This window comes from Bos indicus, chromosome 2, assembly GCF_029378745.1.
Source record: "Bos indicus isolate NIAB-ARS_2022 breed Sahiwal x Tharparkar chromosome 2, NIAB-ARS_B.indTharparkar_mat_pri_1.0, whole genome shotgun sequence".
Classification (NCBI taxonomy): domain Eukaryota; kingdom Metazoa; phylum Chordata; class Mammalia; order Artiodactyla; family Bovidae; genus Bos; species Bos indicus.
Genome location: NC_091761.1, coordinates 25,563,208 through 25,582,939, shown reverse-complemented (window position 1 = coordinate 25,582,939; position 19,732 = coordinate 25,563,208). Strand labels below are relative to the sequence as shown.

At 41.3% G+C, this 19,732-nt stretch overlaps 1 protein-coding gene across 3 annotated transcripts in view; it reads left to right on the top strand.

Annotated features, from left to right (window-relative positions):
• The window catches only part of GAD1 (glutamate decarboxylase 1), a 39,743-nt gene extending 21,388 nt beyond the window's left edge, over positions 1 to 18,355 (top strand). For all 3 annotated transcript variants that reach the window (XM_070803399.1, XM_070803393.1, XM_019985078.2), the window contains 11 exons: positions 2,293 to 2,405; positions 3,756 to 3,871; positions 3,956 to 4,035; positions 4,260 to 4,314; positions 5,870 to 5,986; positions 7,165 to 7,229; positions 10,226 to 10,304; positions 11,395 to 11,544; positions 13,875 to 13,982; positions 15,426 to 15,515; positions 16,921 to 18,355. In XM_070803399.1, the coding sequence (XP_070659500.1) occupies positions 2,293 to 2,405; positions 3,756 to 3,871; positions 3,956 to 4,035; positions 4,260 to 4,314; positions 5,870 to 5,986; positions 7,165 to 7,229; positions 10,226 to 10,304; positions 11,395 to 11,544; positions 13,875 to 13,982; positions 15,426 to 15,515; positions 16,921 to 17,094 (1,147 nt within the window). In that variant the 3' untranslated portion in view covers positions 17,095 to 18,355. The remainder of the gene's footprint in view (positions 1 to 2,292; positions 2,406 to 3,755; positions 3,872 to 3,955; positions 4,036 to 4,259; positions 4,315 to 5,869; positions 5,987 to 7,164; positions 7,230 to 10,225; positions 10,305 to 11,394; positions 11,545 to 13,874; positions 13,983 to 15,425; positions 15,516 to 16,920) is intronic.
• Positions 18,356 to 19,732: the final 1,377 nt, after the last annotated feature.

Below are 19,732 nucleotides of genomic sequence, written 5' to 3'. Positions count from 1 at the left end.
CCATGTGACAGGCCTGGCTGAGGATCGACAACCATGGGGCAAGCTACCAGCTTCCAGGAGGGGATGTCAGGACTAAGATCATGAATCAGAGTAAGTTTCGGTGTTAGCTGTGGGGTTAAACTAGTCCTTCAGACCCAGGCAAGGGCTGTCAAATAGGATGAAGCTAAGGCCAAGATGCTGGATTCATCCTAGTAAACTTCTTCCTCAAGACTGGGAATGGTGTCTTGTGACAACTTTGTCTCCTCAGTATATAAAAAGCCACTTGGCAGAGAATAGTCATTCATTCATTAACTAGTTATTGAACAGAACTAAGGCTTTTGGAATAAAAAAGGAACCTGGCATAAATAAGGAACCTGAGGTTGATGAGATCAGATGGTCTCATGATCGAACTCTCTAGATTCTTCCTCCTGATCCTGAGAGTAATGGTCATATTCCTGGTAAGACTAGTTCATGCAAATCTGGGGCCTAAATTGATTCAAATCATGAAGTGGACCAACCCTCTGGTCTTCCACACCATCCTTTCTCCCTTCCCCCTGTGGTTCCTGCACTGACTTGGTTCTGGTCCAGCTTTCATCCGGTCCTTGACAAGGTTCTGATATTATGGTATATGATTCCACTGATTCCTTGCCTTACCCTAGAGAGCCTTCTCATTTGGTACTCTGAGACTCCAGCACACAGCTGGCCACCAGTACCTCTTTACCATGCATACATTTTTGCCAACAATTGGTGGCACTGTTTATAACGCATTTGTTCAAGAATGGATAGAACCACATCATGAGTTTGCCCCTTGGTACACTCAGCAGCACAGGCTAAATCAGGAATCCTTCTCTTCTTCTTCCTTTATCAGGCCATCAGACATGAGGGAGTGTTGGTTGCTACGGTGATGGGGCTCAGAGCAGAACCAAAGCATGATTGTGACCTCCAGAGGTGATGGTAACTGAACACATGATTTCCAAGGGTCTTTCTCCTAAATTTCAAGGGTCCTCCCAAGGAAAACAGACATATTCTTTTTGAAAACAGAATTCTTCCTCCAAGAGATATACCCTGAGAATCCTGCAGGATCTTTTTGTCCTCTTTTACCACCATGTGATTAATTGGATTGTTTAATTTTTCTCCATGTTTAAAACTTAGTGTCTTCACCTGTGTCTTTGTACAACCATTGCTATCTCATTCTTGCAAACAGCTTTTCTAAATCATTAAGCTAGCAAAAATTCTCATTAGTCCTCAGCATTGGCATTCAGCCTGAATACCCTAACCAGGGATAAAATATCCCCTTATCATTTGGCTGAGTCAATCTAGGAATCTCTCTTCAGGGAGCATGGCCTGAGCCGAGCCCACAAACTCCAATGCTTAAGAAGGCCAAGCAAAAAGAAGAAAGACAAAAAGCCTCACAGTAAATATCATTTTTTTTTTCTGGCTTAATTTTCTACAGACTGACCTTCTTTGATTTCTTTTAAGCCCTGTGCCTTGGTACCATGATCTTGTTTCAATGACTACTCACTACACTGTGCTTGTGTTTGAATTGCTTTGAGAAGAGCATGGCTTTCTACCTTTAAATAAGAAGTCAAAGCTAACCTACCAGTATATCTGATGCCCTCAGTCAGCTGTGTGCCAGGTGACATTCTTCTTGGTGTTTTGGTAATTGGTCATTAGAAATCATCACTTGTAATTATTCTTGACAGGTATTGACTTCAGAGAGTTATAGAAACCTAACTGTCCTTAGGGATCATCAGTAAAAAACTATGTAGATAATTATATTGAGATCTTTAAAATATGGTCCATATTTCCAATTAGCTTCATGGTTAGCTTTCGGATGTTTACATTGTTCTTAAAAGATAAACTTTGGTTCTGGGTTTTATAGATTCTACAAGTATGAAATTGGCAGTCTCTTTTTAAAAAATGTTGCAAGCAGATTTTATATAGAACTTAGAATATTTTTTCAATTAGCATTTCCATCATCCTATGCTCTTAGAAGTGAAAGGAACCCAGAAAAGTCATTTTATTTCCTTCTATTTCTCTGGGTGGACCACACCTAAGACATTCCTTTCAGATGAAAGTCTATTTTGTTGCTGAAGTATCACAGAGCAGGTATTTCCACCACCTCTCTCAGTAACCCAGGCTGGTTTCTGATATTTTGTGATTAGTGAGTCAATACCCTACTAGGAAATGAATTGTTTTAGTGGTTTTGAACATCTCTTTTTCAAACCTAAGTACAAAACTAAACCAGTGATCTGTGTTCTCCAAATAAGATTTGACTTCTTTATTTTCTTTTTTTTTTCACCACCTTTCCAGGTTTACATATGAAATTGCACCAGTGTTTGTCCTCATGGAGCAAATAACACTTAAGAAGATGAGAGAGATAGTTGGATGGTCAAGTAAAGATGGTGATGGGATATTTTCTCCTGGTAGGTTTCTGTTCTCTTTTCCAGACTCTCCTCAAGGTTTGCAGTATGGATCCTTAGGATCTTTGAGAACACTAAACACAAAGTGAGTTTGTAGGAGAACAATGACCTGAAAAATATGATTTTTCAATAGTTCTGCCTTCTTTGTCAGAGCAAAGGCTAGCAAGAACACTACATTCTTTGTGTTCTAACCAACCAAAGGCTGTTCTAAACCTGTACAAACTGACAAAGGCTGTGTCTAAACCGTGCTAAACAACTCTGGTCTGATGACAGCAGTTTGATTAAGCTGGGGATTAGGGAATCAAGATTATCAGTGCCTTGATCAATTTTGGCCAAAATAGTATATTTACTTTAAATCTGTAGTTCAGTATAGATACAATAAGAATCTTTAAAACAAGGACAGATAATTTTATAAGTAGGAGGGAGTTTGGAGTGGTGTCAGAGACAGCGTGATTGTATATGCTGTGCTTGTGCTTAGTCACTCAGTCGTGTCCGACTGTTTGCGACCCCATGGACTGTAGCCTGCCAGGCTCCTCTGTCCATGGAATTTTCCAGGCAAGAGTACTGGAGTGGATTGCCATTCCCTTCTCCAGGGAAATCTTCCTGACTCAGGAACTGAACCTGGGTCTCCTGCATTGCAGGCAGATTCTCTACCATCTGAGCCACTATGAGGAAAAGAAGAGAAATAAAAATTGCAATTGTCCAGGCAATTCATCCACAGAATTTGCCATTTAATAATAGGTAACTAATGCAAACATGGCTCATCGTTTGTTGTCCAGACATACCTGATGAGCTCAGTTCTCCTTGCATCTTGACTTAAGTAAATATGAGTTTGGTCTTATTTTAATACACTTGGAGTTCTCCTAAATGACTCAATAACTCAGTTGGCCTGTTCTTTCAGGACGGTACCCAGGCAGTGTCACTGCTTCCATAGGCTCTGTTACTCTCTCTTTCTCTGTCTTTCTGGCTCAGAGAAAAGATTCATCTTTGCCCAGTAAATAGTCTGAGCAGAATGTAGGAGCAGGAAGGTTGTAACTCACCTATCTCTGCAGCCGCTGCTGCTGCCATCTCTTACATTGCTGTCTAGGCTTCAGGTGGGACGGGCACCAGAGTAAATGAATCATCTCCAGCCAAATTGCCTTCATGGCTTTGTTAATGAGTGTGATTATTTGTATTTCCAGGCAAAGGGACAAGAGGGAAGCTCTGGCAATAAGGAAGCCAGCAAAACCTATCAGGATATTTTCCTTCCCCTTTCTGACTTCCCTTGTCTCTTAAGATACCACATCAGCCTTTGTTGTTAAGAACAGTAACGAGGGCGTCCCAACAGCTCCTACTGTGTCTTCTTGACGATAGGGGGAGCCATATCCAACATGTACAGCATCATGGCTGCTCGCTTCAAGTACTTCCCGGAAGTTAAGACCAAGGGTATGGCGGCTGTGCCCAAGCTTGTCCTCTTCACCTCAGAACACGTGAGTTGGGTGCACTTGCTCATGGACTGTGGTGTTTTCCAAGGAACTCTCTAACATCTAATGTCCGGCTTCTGTTTGTTGCAGAGTCACTATTCCATAAAGAAAGCTGGGGCTGCACTTGGCTTTGGAACCGACAACGTGATTTTGATAAAGTGCAATGAAAGGTAGGCAGGGGAGAGTGAATATTAGCTTCTTGATGTATTAAATGTGCTCATCTGTTAAATTTGTTTTATTGTGCTTAAGAACTGACTCAGTACAGTGTGCCAAGCTGCTAATGGTCTGTTGAAAATATCCGATTAAATTACTTTTTGCTGCTGCTGAAGTTTTTTTCCATGTGCAATCTCATTGATTCTTCATTTTAATTTCTCTCCTTTTATTATAATTACAGGGGGAAGATAATTCCAGCTGATTTAGAGACAAAAATTCTTGAAGCCAAGCAAAAGGTATGTACTCTATGATGTATCTAAATACTGGTGAATACAGATTTTTAAAAATAATCTTTCTGCCTCTGACAATAAAAGTCTTTGATGATATGAGATAATTTTATTGTGTTTCTAAAATTCTTTTCTCAGATGTTTGCTTATTTTTAGCCTGTGTGGTGACTTGGCTTTAAAGCTGTGTCTACAAAGTATCAATTTTTTAATTTTGAAAAATGAGAAATTCAGTCATTAATCCACTGGTTCTATATTCATTGTGCAAAATGATTAGTTTGATGTACTTCAATAAATCCATTATCCAAGTCTCACAAAGATACAGCCTAATTGAGGTTTTTTTACATGCTATTTGTTAGGTGTAATCTCATTTTAACAAATATTATTTAAGGTTAGGATTCTATTTAGCAAATTGCTTCCATGCTCTGGCAGATGGCCCATGATAATTGGTGAATTCAGCCTCAATAAGTTCTATTAAACAGAAAAATCACACAGAACAGATATATCACTAGGCACTGCCAGGCAGCTGTCAGGCCATTTACCAACTCTTAGTTGTTTTGGTTACATTCTTGTACCTCTTTCTCTAACTGTGGTTGTTTGCCTGGGTCTCAGCAGAGGCATTCGGAGAAGGTGATGGCACCCCACTCCAGTACTCTTGTCTGGAAAATCCCATGGATGGAGGAGCCTGGCAGGCTCCAGTCCATGGGGTCTCGAAGAGTCGGACACGACTGAGCGACTTCACTTTCACTTTTCACTTTCATGCACTGGAGAAGGAAATGGCAATCCACTCCAGTGTTCTTGCCTGGAGAATCCCAGGGATGGGGGAGCCTGGTGGGCTGCCATCTACTGGGGTCACACAGAGTCGGACACGACTGAAGTGACTTAGCAGCAGCAGCAGCAGAGGAAATAGAAATGTCGCGAGGACTGAGCAAAGGGAGAGGAGGATCTCCTAGGATTCACAGACTTTCCCAAGCCTGTCTGAGTGCTATTACTCTGCTTTCTCATTTATTTCTTGTTCACACCAAAATTTTACTGTATCTATCCTTAAGGAAATAGTGCATAGATCTGTTTTCAATAACCAAACAATGCTTCCATACTATTATTACATCAATACACTTAGAACAGCACAGGTTCTAAAATGTAGTATTGTCCAGATGGCATTCAGATACCCGCCATCACTCCAGACATTTATTGTGACTTTTTCTTGCTTTATTGTTTGCCATAGAACTTGTCACTCTTAAACATACTATTTATTTTTCTTATTTAAATTTGTTGATTGTCAGTCACTCACCATTAAAGTGCAGACTCCACGAAGACAGAAGTCTTTGTCTTTTGTGCTCACTGCTGTGTTCCCAGCATCCTCAGCAGGGCCTGGCACATGAATGTCACTAAAAATATTGGTTGAATAAATGAAGGAATGAGTGAATGCACCAACGGAGAGTAGTCCCACATATAGTATCAGATACACAACAGCTTAGCTGATCTCTGTTGGAAATGAATGCTACTGCAGTTCGTTGTGTGGAAAGGAGGGAGGTTAGAAAGACTAATCAGCCTGTCCTTCTTATAGGGTTACGTCCCTCTCTACGTCAATGCAACTGCTGGCACCACTGTTTATGGCGCTTTTGATCCGATACAGGAGATTGCAGATATATGTGAGAAATACAACCTTTGGCTGCATGTCGATGTAAGTGCTGTAACTCAGAGTGGCCTGGGCCCTTAGAGGGGTAGAAGCAGCTCTGCTTTATGATTTTCCTCCAGCTTCTCCCATAGCCTCTCTCCCCACCACATTTCTTTTGTCCCCAGCAGGCTGTTCATGACAGGCGTACACCCAGGCCTGTCTGTGCCCTGGGCTTATTCAGTCCTTCCTGGCCAATTTCTGTCTTCTGTGGTTCAACCTACAAGTTCAACTCTATCACTTTCCCAGAAAGCTTCTGAACAAATGGCTGTAGAGTAAAATACAACTGATTTCAAAGGGGAAAAAAATGTAAGATACAATGTGTAGAAATTGGCCATGAATCTGAATATGGACACTCAGCTGTCTGCCTTCAGTCCAACCATCTATGACACTTTTCTTAAAAAGAAAGGAAGGAATGAAAAGAAAAGACAGGCATATCTGGTACATGTAGGAAAAATAAGGCTGTATATGGAAGGTGGTATCAATTAAGAGATTTTGTTCCATTTCCTAGGAGCATAAGAGGTAGATTTTCACATGTGTGACTGTGTTTTTTTTTTTTTTCTCTCTCTCTCCATTCTCTCATGGGTTTAACTTCTTACAAGTGGACAATGGGATTATCTGCCCTGATATTGGACAAGTGATTACAAAGTCTGTTCTTATGTCACATGGTGTCCCAGGCTATTTGATCAACATGCATCAGGGAACCTGCAAAAATGTCCTGCTCTTGAAGGAGCAGTTGCGGAAAATCCAAGCCCACCAGGGCTGCTGCCTTCCAAGGTTTTCAGAAGCCCTTAGAGTTCTACTCTGGGTAGACTCAGATGGCAACCTCTAGTCCTGTGTGTTCCTGCTCCCAGAGCCCCCCACGGGGTCATCTCAAGTGTCCCTGGCTTTCTAGAGCACTTTAGGCCTTGGATCTCAGCTCCACAGGCTCAGCCCCATTTATCTGTATTACTTGCATGGCGACCCTGACATTAATCTGGAGGAACTTTTGAAGAAGATGTGATAAATGATGAATAAGTACAATTGCCCTTGGTGGAACAGTCTGTGTGGGTTCTGTTTGTCAGAGGAGCTCATGTTTTTCACCATTTACATTCTCATCATGTTTTGCTAGAGGTGTGGTGTGACCGGGCTCAGACTCATCAGTGTTGCTCAGTGTCCCTTTCCCTCTCTTTTCTCTGTCCTCACAGGCTGCCTGGGGTGGCGGGCTGCTCATGTCCCAGAAGCACCGCCATAAGCTCAGTGGCATCGAGAGGTAAGGGCTGAGCACAGGGCCTCCTCCATCCAGGCCATGCAGCACATGGTGTGCTGGGTCCACTGATGTGTCTGCCCTGATTCCCAACATCTTATTCTGTTGAAGCTCACTTTTGTTCAGCAGGCACTGATTGAGCACTTACTGTATGCCAGGCACTGGGGAATCAAAGATGATGGATTTCCTAGTCAAATGAGTTTTCGCCTCAGTGAGCTCACAGTTTAGTAAAAGAGAAAGACAAACAAAGAGTTACCACACCCTGTGATAAGCTCAACAGCAGACTGATTGCAAGGTGCCTGAGCAGGAGAGACGAGAGACTTACCAGGGTGGGCATTTGGAGGCTAAATGAGAGTTCGTTGAGGGCACATGAAGAGGTGCTGATTTAGTTCATTCTTCTTTCTCACTAAGCTTACATTTCCCACTAAACTGAGGATAGGGCAGGACAGTCAGCATGCCTTACTTACTTATTTTCTTGTTTACCATTCACATTCAGTGGGTGTTCTAAGCCAAATATGATTTTGACCTAACTCCTAAATATTGACCTGAAATGAACTCACATAGATTCAATGATTCGTTCAGCAACTATTTACCGAGCACCTGTCATGAACCAGGTACCTGTCTTCAGCCCAACCACCAGGCACTCTTCTAAAAATGTGTACCTGGCACATTAAAAAAAAATAAGGCAATATATGGAAGGTGGTGTCAATGAAAAGATTTCCCATCCCGAATCTTACTGTCCAGTGGACTGGACATAAACAAGGAGATATTTCATCTGCCGAGGTGTGGTATTTTATACAGGATAGTCAGAGGCCCTTCTAGGGTGGTAGCGTTTCAGCAGATTCTGGGATAAATGGAGATAGAAAGACAATACAGGAAGAATGTTCCAGGTGGTGGGAAGGGCAAATACAAAGGCCCTGAAGAAGGATGTTCATGGCAAGCTGGAGGAAGGACCATCATCGAGGCCACTGTGGCTGGAGCAATGAGAGAGCAGCAAGAGCAGATGAGGGTGGAGAGGCGGACCGGCAGCAGACGTCAGAGAGGCGCTCCAGGGGGCCAAGTGTTCTTACCTCTCCTGTGCCTCACCCCCTGCCTTTCAGCTTGGAGGGGCCAATATCTGAGTGAGTGGATGAAGCGTAACTTGCTGAAGCATAGTTATATGAGCCTTAACTTGGAGGACAAGATCTTATATGTAGATGGGCTGGTCCAACTGTACTTTAAATTTCTCAGGCAATTTCCATTTTCCATCTGTGAGTCAAGCGAAAACTTGAAACATTTTGCACTAGACTTTTCCTTTTCTAACATTTTAAAGCACGTATGTCTTCTGAAAGAAACTGAATCTACATCATATGTTACTACTTTCCACTTGTAGCACCGAAGAATGATTTACGTCGGTCCCTTAGGACATTCAAAAAAAATGTCAGATATTTTGTGAGATCTGTGTATAATTGTTTAATGGTTCAGTGCATGATAACTGTGAGAAACTGGATTAAATTCACTACCTTGTAAAATATGGCTTCATGCTGATGCTTTTTAATGAGATAACATTGAGTCACCTTACAACTTTTCATAAGTCTCTTTCATAAAGATTTTCTTTATTCATGTGGTGGAAGGTACTTCAAGCCTTTCCCCTCTTTGAACAACAGTATAGACTCCATAGTCAAGTATACACTACATTGTTTTCCCTCTATTGGATCTAAGCAAGATGAAGAGGTTAAAAATTCTCAGCAGGAATTTAGCTCCGGGGAGAGCAGAGGCAGTGTAATTCCAAGCCAATTGCTATGTCTGGGGAAAACATTCTTCACAGGTACTAAAGCACAGAGCCCAGCTGTGGGCTAGGCCATTGGGAAGGAGTTACCCAAGTTTTAATCGTCATACATTACACTTGTTTGTTTCTATAATGTCCTAGCTAGTGCGCTCCTTAACCATTTAATTGTGTCTGACGGAGTGATGCGGTTGCTAGGAGACCATGCTTATTAAACTACCACTGCAGACTAAACAGGCAAGATTATGTTTATTTAGCATTTAAACAATGCTACTAAGTAGTCCAAGTCCAGAATTGTCCAGCTGATCCTTGCTTTTGTGTGTCAGCCTTCATACTACCTTATAAGCAAGTAGGTCAGCATCACCAGTCCGATTTATAAGAAAAGGAAGGCAGAAAGAACCTGAATCTGTTGCCTAGAGGCAGGCAGTCTAGTAGAGAGGTTATGAACAGTAGACTGACAGTTAGACTCCCTGAATTTGAATCTTGACTCCAACACTTCCCAGCTGTGTGACTTTGGGTGATATATTGAACCCTCTTGTGCCTCACTCTCTGCATCTAAAATAGAGGTGGCAGTAGTCGTTATATGATAGGGTTGTTGTAAGAATTAAGTATTTCAGGCATGGTTATTAGCACTGTATCTACTAACTCATTTTACTAACTTTATTCAATTCGTTGCAGTAGATGTTATTCTCCCCACTTTACAGTCAGGAAAACTGAGGCACAAAGGAGTTGTGTAACTTCCCCAAACCAGCAAATGTCAGAGCCAGGTTTCAGACCTGGGTAATCTGGTTTCAAAGCTTGAGTTTATAACCATGACACCACACTGTTAAAATGCCTGTAATGCTCTTGGTATACTAGGAAACATAATAAATGCTCTTCATAAATGTTAGCTAGTATTAATAGCAGTTTTTTAGAAGAGGCAGTCTGCTACTTAGTACTCTGAGTCTGCCCACAAAGTATTTATTTACCACTTATTGATCAGTTTAGGGGGCTTGCCTTGTGGCTCAGCTGGTAAAGAATCTGCCTGCAATGCAGAAGACCTGGGTTTGATCCCTGGGTTGGGAAGATCCCCTAGAGAAGGGAAAGGCTATGCACTCCAGTATGAGGTCAGTTTAGGGACTGGGCATTGAAAATGTGCATTGACTTGAGTTGTGGGGGGTGATGGTTTCCTCAAGCGGACAGTTGCCGCTTGTTGACCCCTGCACCTTCTCCTCAGAGTGTCATATGCTTCTTTCAGGGCCAACTCTGTCACCTGGAACCCTCACAAGATGATGGGTGTGCTGCTGCAGTGCTCTGCCATTCTTGTAAAAGAAAAGGTCTGTCCTTCCCCTAGAGATGAGCTAGTGGCCTGCACACCTTTTAGAAGGCATGAGAAGGGGAACGCTTGGAGGTCTTCTTACAGTACCTGTTGAGGAACTCACAAGGCTGACAGCCTGGCTAGGCCTGCCACAGCTATTGTTTCCCTCCTGTGTCTGTTAGGCTTCAGCTAACCCAGCACCTTCACTTGGCTCTTGCTCTGCACTATTCCTTCTTCCTTGTTCAGTGCTCAAGGCCCTGCCAGTGGAGGAAACCACAAGGGCATTATTTCATCCCACATTCCTTCTCTCAAAAGTGAGAGTGATTGGCTGAGCTGCCGCCTCTCACCTTAGGATGAAAAGAGGTGGTGGGGACATACTTCAGGTTCTGAGCGTGAGTCTGTGGCCCCAAGAGCTGAAACAAATTACTCAGAACCACAACTACAAATGTCAACTCAGGGCAACAAGGAACGTTGACCAAAAAGCTGTGAGTTAGTAGCCTGTTCTCTTCTTTAAGAATCTAATAATGGAACCCTGCCCTGGAGAGTTTTGTTCCTTCAGGAAAACTTTTGCACACTGAAGCATTCACAAAGCCTGTCTCTGTCCTGTGGCAGCCACAAATGCAGATGCTCCTTACTCCACTCCTAAGTAGAGTGCCTGTTAACTTCATAGATGATCTGGGAATGGACTGGAACACCTTTTAGGGGGCACTTTGGGAAGGAAGATTCTTCTACACATGAGACCGTCCCACCCTCTATAGGAAGTTTATATCCCCAACTCCTGCCAACTGAATGTCATAGCACTTCCCAGTCTGTGAAATAACCTGAAACAGTCACACACATTTCCAAATGCCCCTTAGAGGGACAATAGGGTGGGCCCTCATGGTTGGCATCTGAGACAAAAGATAGTTTTCCAAGTAGAGTGACAGAGGAGAAGGGGCAAAGGTTCTTCCAATGGTGGTTTTAGAGAAGGACATCAGGACAAGTGCAAGTCCTCATGAGATATTAGAAGAAAGGTCGTATGTGACCCCAAGTCCAGCATGCCTTGTTTCCAAGCCATCCACACTTCTGTCCTGAGAATACAGATTTCCATGTGTTGATTTTCATGGCAGGGTATCCTCCAAGGATGCAACCAGATGTGTGCGGGATACCTCTTCCAGCCGGACAAGCAGTATGATGTCTCCTATGACACTGGGGACAAGGCCATTCAGTGTGGCCGCCACGTAGACATCTTCAAGTTCTGGCTGATGTGGAAAGCAAAGGTACGAAGAGTGGCCTTCAGCAAATAGAGCAGAAGTGTAATGTGCACGGGCTGGCTGGCAAAAGAGAGGCAAAGCTGTATCACAGATAATTCATTATGTGTGTAATCAATATCTAGATAATTGAGTTAACTGTATTTTCTTTGCTGGTGAATGAAATAACTTTATCCCTTATGTCAAATTCTCTCTCTTTCCATTCAGTTTCAATTTGAATTAGCATGACATTTTCTTTAACTTTCTCTTATAAGCACTAAAAATTTTGCCAAGGGCTTCCACAGCAGTTCTTAGGGATACTGAAATTATTTAGTGCAGATGTTGAGAAAGAGATAAAGATAAAATTATTGCATTTTTCTGTGCAGAACCCTGAGTTGTTTTATGAGGTCTCGAATGATGGGATGTATATGCCAGTTTTAAGTTCTATATAAATAACAACCTATTTCATACCCTCTTCTAGAAAATGCATACTTGATTCTAAGAAATCCTAAACCGAAGCATGCTGTGTCTGTATTCATCAGTCTTTACGGCTGCTTTCCTATGTCTAGAAGAAAAAAAGCAAGCATTTGGAATTTCCCTCAAATTTTGGATGAGGAAAAGGAATACTATGTGACTATTTGTTTCAAAAGTATTTTTATGTAGTCAAGTAAAGGCAATTTTGATTTCACAGCTTTAGATCACCACCATCATTTTTCTTTATCTACTGTAAATTAATTTTAGTAAGTTTCAAGATTAGGTCTACTGATACCAAAACAACAAAGTTTTCCAGCCAAACATCTAGTTAAATGTTCTTCTGTAGGAAGAATTTGATGGATTATTAGTGTTTTTCCTCACTAAGTCATTTTGTCTTGATATAGAAATAGTCTGAATTTGATTTCTACCACAAAGTAATCACAGGTATTTTAAGCATATAAATAGCCATGAATTGTAGGAAAAGAAAGAGCCCTATGATTCAGAAATATAATAACCACATGGCCTGTCTCAGTAATTTGTGCCTTGGTTTTGCCTAACAATAACCCCTTGAACCATCTGCCGGAAGTTTGGCTCACAGTGACTGGGTTACCAAGGTGGGATCCTGGTGTGGGCTTCATTCCCAAGAGGAAGGCAGACTGGCCCAGGCACGTGCTCCGCGATGACTGCTGCTTTGCCAGTGTTGGCTTGGCCCGGGTGCATTAGCAAGCCACAAGCCTTGTGCATCTGCTCTCCTTGTTGACGCCGACCCACTCAACACCCCCCGCGCTGCTGTCACTAATCAGCCACGCTAGCTCTGGAAACTCAAGCTCAGTCAGTCTGTCAATACTTGGAGCTACTGCCGTCTCAGGGCATGTCCTAAGACCACTGCTTCCCCTTCTGCCTGCCTGCCTGTCACCACAAAGGGGTAATACGATGTTATGTGGAGGGGAGCCTGTCTGGGAGTGAGGGGGATGTGTTTGGTTGGGACTTCCTTCTGGGGAAGGTAGGTTCCAAAGTACTATTTCTCCAACTCTCTGAAGAACCAGTTGGGTTTTTCTTTAACCTGTCATAGACCAATACAATAAAGATGAATTGCTAGAAAAATGAAATAGAAAGCCATATGAAATATAAACATCAGTTTTATTTTATTTTTTTTGTGAACAAGTTATGAAAATTTTATTGAGTGGTGTGTTGATCATTTTTTAACCTTTTAGTGTCTATGTTTTCATGAAGTAATTTTTATTTTATTTTATTTTTTAACTTTACAATATTGTATTGGTTTTGCCATATATCAAAATGAATCCGCACAGGTATACATGTGTTCCCGGAAGTTTGGCTCACAGTGAATTGGTTACCAAGGTGGGATCCTGGTGAGGGAGCAGGGAGGAGGGTTCAGGAGGGGGAACACATGTAAACATCAATTTTAAAAATGAGATTCAGTAAACGTAAAATTACTCTGTCAAACGGTCATAGAAGTTTCTTATTGCTTAATCTCAGTTTCTCAACTCATCTCATCGTGGACTGGTTACAGTGTATGTCCGTAGACGACAGTTTGGGTGGCAGCAGCCTAAGGCAAACCAAAAATGGGCTTCAGGCTCAGGCTGTGAATTACTAGCAAGAATCTAAAAGCCCTGTTGAGGATAACTGCCCAGAGACTAGAATGCCTTCAAAAGAGATTTGGCACATGTTATCACATACAGAGCTGTGAGAAAGCCACACACATTCAATGAGATGGTTCTTGCTAACCATCTCCAAGAATACTCTTCTGTATATTTCTGATAGATAAAGACAGCAAAGCCCTCTCAATGCCATCACAGGGAAATGCAAATTCTCACCAACAAATATGACTTTCTTTCTTTCTTTCTTTTTTTTTTTTAAAAAAACAGGGTACAGTGGGCTTTGAAAATCAGATCAACAAATGCTTGGAACTGGCTGAATACCTCTATGCCAAGATTAAAAACAGAGAAGAATTTGAGATGGTTTTTGATGGTGAGGTAAGCTGTCTGGACTAGCTATATCAAATATCTATTGAGGGAAGTTTACAGAGGGAAGCTTCTGAAGCTGTAGTGTCCCACATTACCAGAAGCTGCTTCTGAATTTTCATTCTATGCACTCTCGTTTACTTCTCTCTGTGTTCACAAATGTTTCTTCCAGTAGCATTGGGACAACTTTTCCCCTTCGCCTCTTCCAGAAAGGTGTAGTTCTCAGCCAGTCCTTCATAGACCAGAGGGCTTTCCTTGGCAGGTCTGAATCCTGTATCATTCTTGGAACTTATTGTGGTGTTGTACCTCCGTGAGAAAGTGTTCTTCAGTTCCAAGAAGCTTGTGGGATGGGTATACCGATCCCAGACCCTTGTCTCCCAAGACTGGTCCTAAAATGAAGTTGTACTTTACATAGATTCGTTATGAGGAGAGCAAGATAAAATGGTCTCTGCCCTGAGTTCAGATCCACACTGCACGCAGTCAGGTGCTTGTTATTCTGCTGTTGGCTGAGTGCCTGTTGTGTGTCTTGCCCCAGACTGGGACCTTGGTTGTAGAGTAGTGACCAAAACAGGTACCATCTCTCCCCTATTGGAGCTCACAGCTGAATAAAGAAAGCTGGAATAGGAGCCAGTGCTGAATAGAAGGAATTACACTCATAATCCAGTGTAATAAAACACTGCCTGCATTCAACTCAGTCTATTTATCAGGCACCTAAACTACTTGTAACACTCTGGAGAGTCGCCAAGTGAACAAGAAAGAGCCCTAAGCTGTTCAAATCCATCATACAGTGCTCGTGCGTTTCACCTCTGGGGCCTCACACTCATCACTTACACTATTTTAAATGTTCCACTAGCAGGTTAAGACGAATGTGATGTCTCCAACCCATGAAAGGTAGGCACAGTGATGGCAGACAGCAATTAGGAAGGAAACTGGAAAACTGTAGCAAGAATGCAGAAGGACTCAAAAAGCATGAGGGTCCTTAGAGAAGGACCACTAAACAATCCAGTACATCTCAGTAAGCCCTGTCTTACAGTTTAGAACCAGTATCAATGTTCATTATGATAATCCTGAGTAATCAGGAGAAGGTTTAGTATTGATAGAATAAAGTCAAAACATTCAGGACCAAAAAAATTAACAATGCTGTGAGCATCTTCTATATATGAGGCACTACAAGATGGCAAGATGGATAATAGCCTTTATTGAAATGATCCAAATGTAGTTTTTTTTAATATTTCGGTGTTCAAAGGTGGGTAACTTTAATCATCGAGAAAATTGGTTATGGGAAATAGCTCTCTTCCCAGATATGATGGGATAAACCGGGCTTTGTTCTCCCAAGTATAGAAGTAACATGAAGCCTTTTTGAGGGATGGGGTGGGGAGTTAGAACAGCTTTCTCTCAAGTTCTCTTAATTTTCTGTTTTGTTTTTTGCATGCTTGTTTGTGAAAATCGCTACAGCCTGAGCATACGAACGTCTGTTTCTGGTATATTCCACAAAGCCTCAGGGGTGTTCCAGATAGCCCTGAACGACGGGAAAAGCTACACAGGGTATGGAATCTCTCCTTGTCTCTTCTAACCCTCTGCAGTTTCTCTGGCTGGTCAGAACATCCTCATTCTAGGGGTCTGTCTGAACAGAAAGAAATGAAAGCTAAAGGTTTGGGATGATACAGAGACATCTTGTTATATTCTTCTCCTTGGGTCTGAATTGTCCCCACTGTGGTTCAGATGCAGTGGGAATTTCTAGGGAATGCATCCCTGCATTAGGTTGGTGTTTGTCATCAGAGGGCTTATGTGCTGTGCAGTTGAATAATATACATATTCCTTGAAACTTCCATACCAAACCATGTCTATTAAAATATCTTTTACTAAGTTTGAGTCAACTCTAATGCTGATTCATTCTAGTTACTGGTTTCTATATCTAGTTTATATGTTACTTATAGTTGTTTGTATTTAACTTATATACTATTTCACTCATCTAATCATTCAACAGATATTTGGTGAGCAGAGTTCATGTGCCAGACAATATCCCAGGTGCTGGATTACTGTATGGAAGTCTTAATTTGTATTGTTGCCCCTGTGAATTTTTCATTTTTGTTTTTTTGACTTTATTATCATTGTCCTGTGTCTGACTTTTGAAATTCAGTTGCACAATGCTTTCTGTAGGAATGTATGATTGGGTAGACTTAAATAGTCATTAGTGGCCATCATCAAAAAACCTACAAATAATAAGTGCTGGAGAGGGTGTGAACAAAAGGGAATCTTCCTATACTGTTTGTGGAAATGTAAATTGGTGCAGCCGCTATGGAGAACGGTATGAAAGTTAGCTATGAAAAGAATAAAATAATGCCATTTGCAGCCGCATGGATGAACCTAGAGATTATCATACTAAGTGAGGTAAGTCAAACAGAGAAAGGCAAATATCCCATGATATCACTTATATGTGGAATCTAAAAAATTATATAAATGAACTTACAAAATAGAAGCAGACTCACAAGCATAAAAAACAAACTTATGGTTACCAGAGAGGAAAGAGGGTAGGCGGAAAAGACAAACGAGGAGTTTAGGATTAGCAGATACACACTACTATAAATAAAATAAACACAAGATCCTGCTGTATAGCACAGGGAGCTATATTCAATAGCTTGTAATAATCTATAATGAAGAAGAGTCTGAAAAATAACGTGTGTGTGTGTATACCTGAATCACTTTTCTGTCCACCTGAAACTATCACAGTTTTATAAATCAACTATTTATGTCAATTTAAAAATTAGTCATTAGATACTAGCCATTGAAGAAACTTGGGTATAAAATACTTCTTTGCCATTGTGTCAGTGTAAATACATAATGAAAAGCAGGTTGCTCTTTTTTTGCAACTAAGAAATGGGTTGTATTATGAAAAAGAGCATGGTGTTCGTATCGACCTTGAGTTTTGTCTTGTGTTTTCCCTTACAAGGTGGCCCCAAAGATCAAAGCCCTGATGATGGAATCTGGCACAACCATGGTTGGCTACCAGCCTCAGGGGGACAAGGCCAACTTCTTCCGGATGGTCATCTCCAACCCAGCCGCTACCCAATCTGATATTGACTTCCTCATTGAGGAGATAGAGAGGCTGGGCCAGGATCTGTAACTGCCACCCACAGTACATCAGTTTCTGGGACTTCCCTTTCCCCTCCGCACTCTAGAACAAACCTCTATACGTTGCTGAAACACATAGGCCATTTCATTGAGGGAAAACAGAATATCTTGAAGAATACTGTTAAAACCTTCCTTAAGCTTATTAGAGTTAGCCGGAAATAATGTTCTTTTTCAAAAGTTGCACATTAGGAACACAGTATATATGTACAGTTATATATACCTCTCTCTATAAATACACGTCTGTCTAGTGAGTGTGGTAATAGATCACAGCATGTCTCCCGCTCCAAGAGAATCCATTTTACCTTCTTCCTCAGTAACTGAGGGGCCAAACATGCTGCAAACCAGCTTGCCCAGCCGCCCCAGAAAAGATGTTTTTTCAAAATGCTGTGTGTTGGGGATCAAGGAAAATGCTGTTGGCAGGTGTTGACCTCACCGTCAGTATTTCTCCCGTCTGAAGTCATGATGGATGAGAAAAAGAGCCACTGGGTGACAAGCGTCCCGCCCTCCCCGTTAGGATCCTGTTAGGGGGAAACAGTAGCAGAGTCGTCGTTCCAGGTGTGCTATTGCTGTATATTTCTAGTTTAATTTGTGTAGGTTGTGCATATTTCTGTTGTTTGTCCTTAGGAGGGGGAGGGGAAGAATATATGTAATGATCTCAATGACTGTTTGTAGGTAAATGAAATATTTGCTTATTTATATTCAGAGATTTACCATGTTAAAGAGGTGTCTTGTATTTTCTTCTCATTTGTAATGTATCTTATTTATATATTAATGCAGTAAGTTCTGAAAATTGTTTATGGTATTTTCGTGCACTTGTGAGCCAAAGAGAAAAGACTGAAATTAGTAAGACTTGTATTATATTAGAGTGCCCTTAAAATAATGATTTAAGCATAACTTTACCATCTATAAAAGAATTCTGATACTGTACATAACATCCTATATATGGAAATCCCGAGACTTACATAGCATCTGCTCTTCTATTACTCTGTCTGGCTGTATGTTGGGTGTTCTCTATGCTTTTCTAGTAACTGTTGGATAATAACTAGGTCTTCTGTAATTTTGTAGTAGTTCATGACCAATCTCTGTGACTCCCTTAGCACAAACCTAAGGCAATGTTTCCGAAGACTCTGAAGATCTCAAACTGACCAGGCTCACAACTGTTTTTGAAGAAAGGAAATTCACACTGTGCATTTTAGAGTATGCAAGAAGACTATAAATAAATAAAAATATTCTCTGTGGAGAATTTGAACAGATTTTTCTTTCAGTATGTGTTTCATGCAGAAGAGAGAGGTTTCCAGTTATGGTTGCTGGGATCACCGTAGCCCATTAATGCTCACCAGCTGACTTCAGGTGATGGTCAATACCTTTATTAGGTTGGGACTCAATCCACAGTCTTAAGATTCCCAAGCCCCTTATCTAAAAATCATTGGGATTCTAATTAAATAAAATTTGTGGTTCACACTCAGAAAAAGAAAAATCATTCCTATTTTTCATTTTCCTATCTGTATCTTGGAGTTCCATTCATTCATTCAACAAATTTTTATTTTTCTGTTACAGGCACTGTTCTAGAACTAGGATTGCAGAAGTGTGCATGGCTGAAAAATTTTGCTTCTCATGGGCATCTTCCACCACTTGGTATCTACAGTATCTGAATACCTCTAAGAGCACAGAATTGTGCCTTCCAGCTGCTTATACTTGTACAGTGGGCCCAGTTCACTTCCTCAAGAAATATATTTTGGTGCTGGGTCATTATGAAATAGAGACCATTCTCTATGAATATTCTGTTAAGCCATGATAATACCATCTCACTCATTTGGAATATAAGGAGTTCCCTATCTGGCGCTTGTAGGGATTAAATGTCATTTTTAATAGCATGTCAACTGCACAAGTAACCATTGTATTAAACAAACTAGACTCCATAGGAAAGTGATCTTAAAGTCACTTTTTTCCTCTAACTGTTCCTTCATATCCCCTCCGAAGGAGGGGTTGATTGTTTCCATGCCTCTATTTGAGTTCAGGCTAATCGCATAGCTTTCCTGGCCTCTCAGGCACAGAACAGCCTCATTTTAGAAACTGAATGTCCAACTCTGTGTAATAAGCAGGACCTCAAATTGGTATCCAGTATAGAGTTCCTCCCTTGATCCTGCTGGTACTGTTTCAGGCTGCAATCCACTGGGGGTGGTGGGTACGTTGTGTGTCCAGTGTGGCAAGGCTGATGGTCAAGATACAGTCAACTTCTTTTTTTACTCTTTTCAGCTACTGTATTTTCCCATCTACAGTCAGATCTAGGGAGAGAAGGGGTCAGAGTAACAAAGGCACAATTTTAGATAATTGTTAAATTGTCAGTTGGCCTCCAGGCCCCTGGTCTATGACATTTTTTTTCTCATGGGACAATATTTTGAGAAGAAATTTTTAAATTAAGATATAATTAAGATACTGTAAGATTCACTCTTTATAGTGTAATATGAATTTTGACAAACCCATTCAATAATGTAACTATCACAATACCTAGAACAGTTCCATCACACCCATACATTGTCCCACATCCTTTTGTGAGCAGCACCTTCTCCAACCCCTAATTCTTGGCAACCTCTGATTTGTCTGTGTCTAGAGTTTTGTTTCAGAGACGG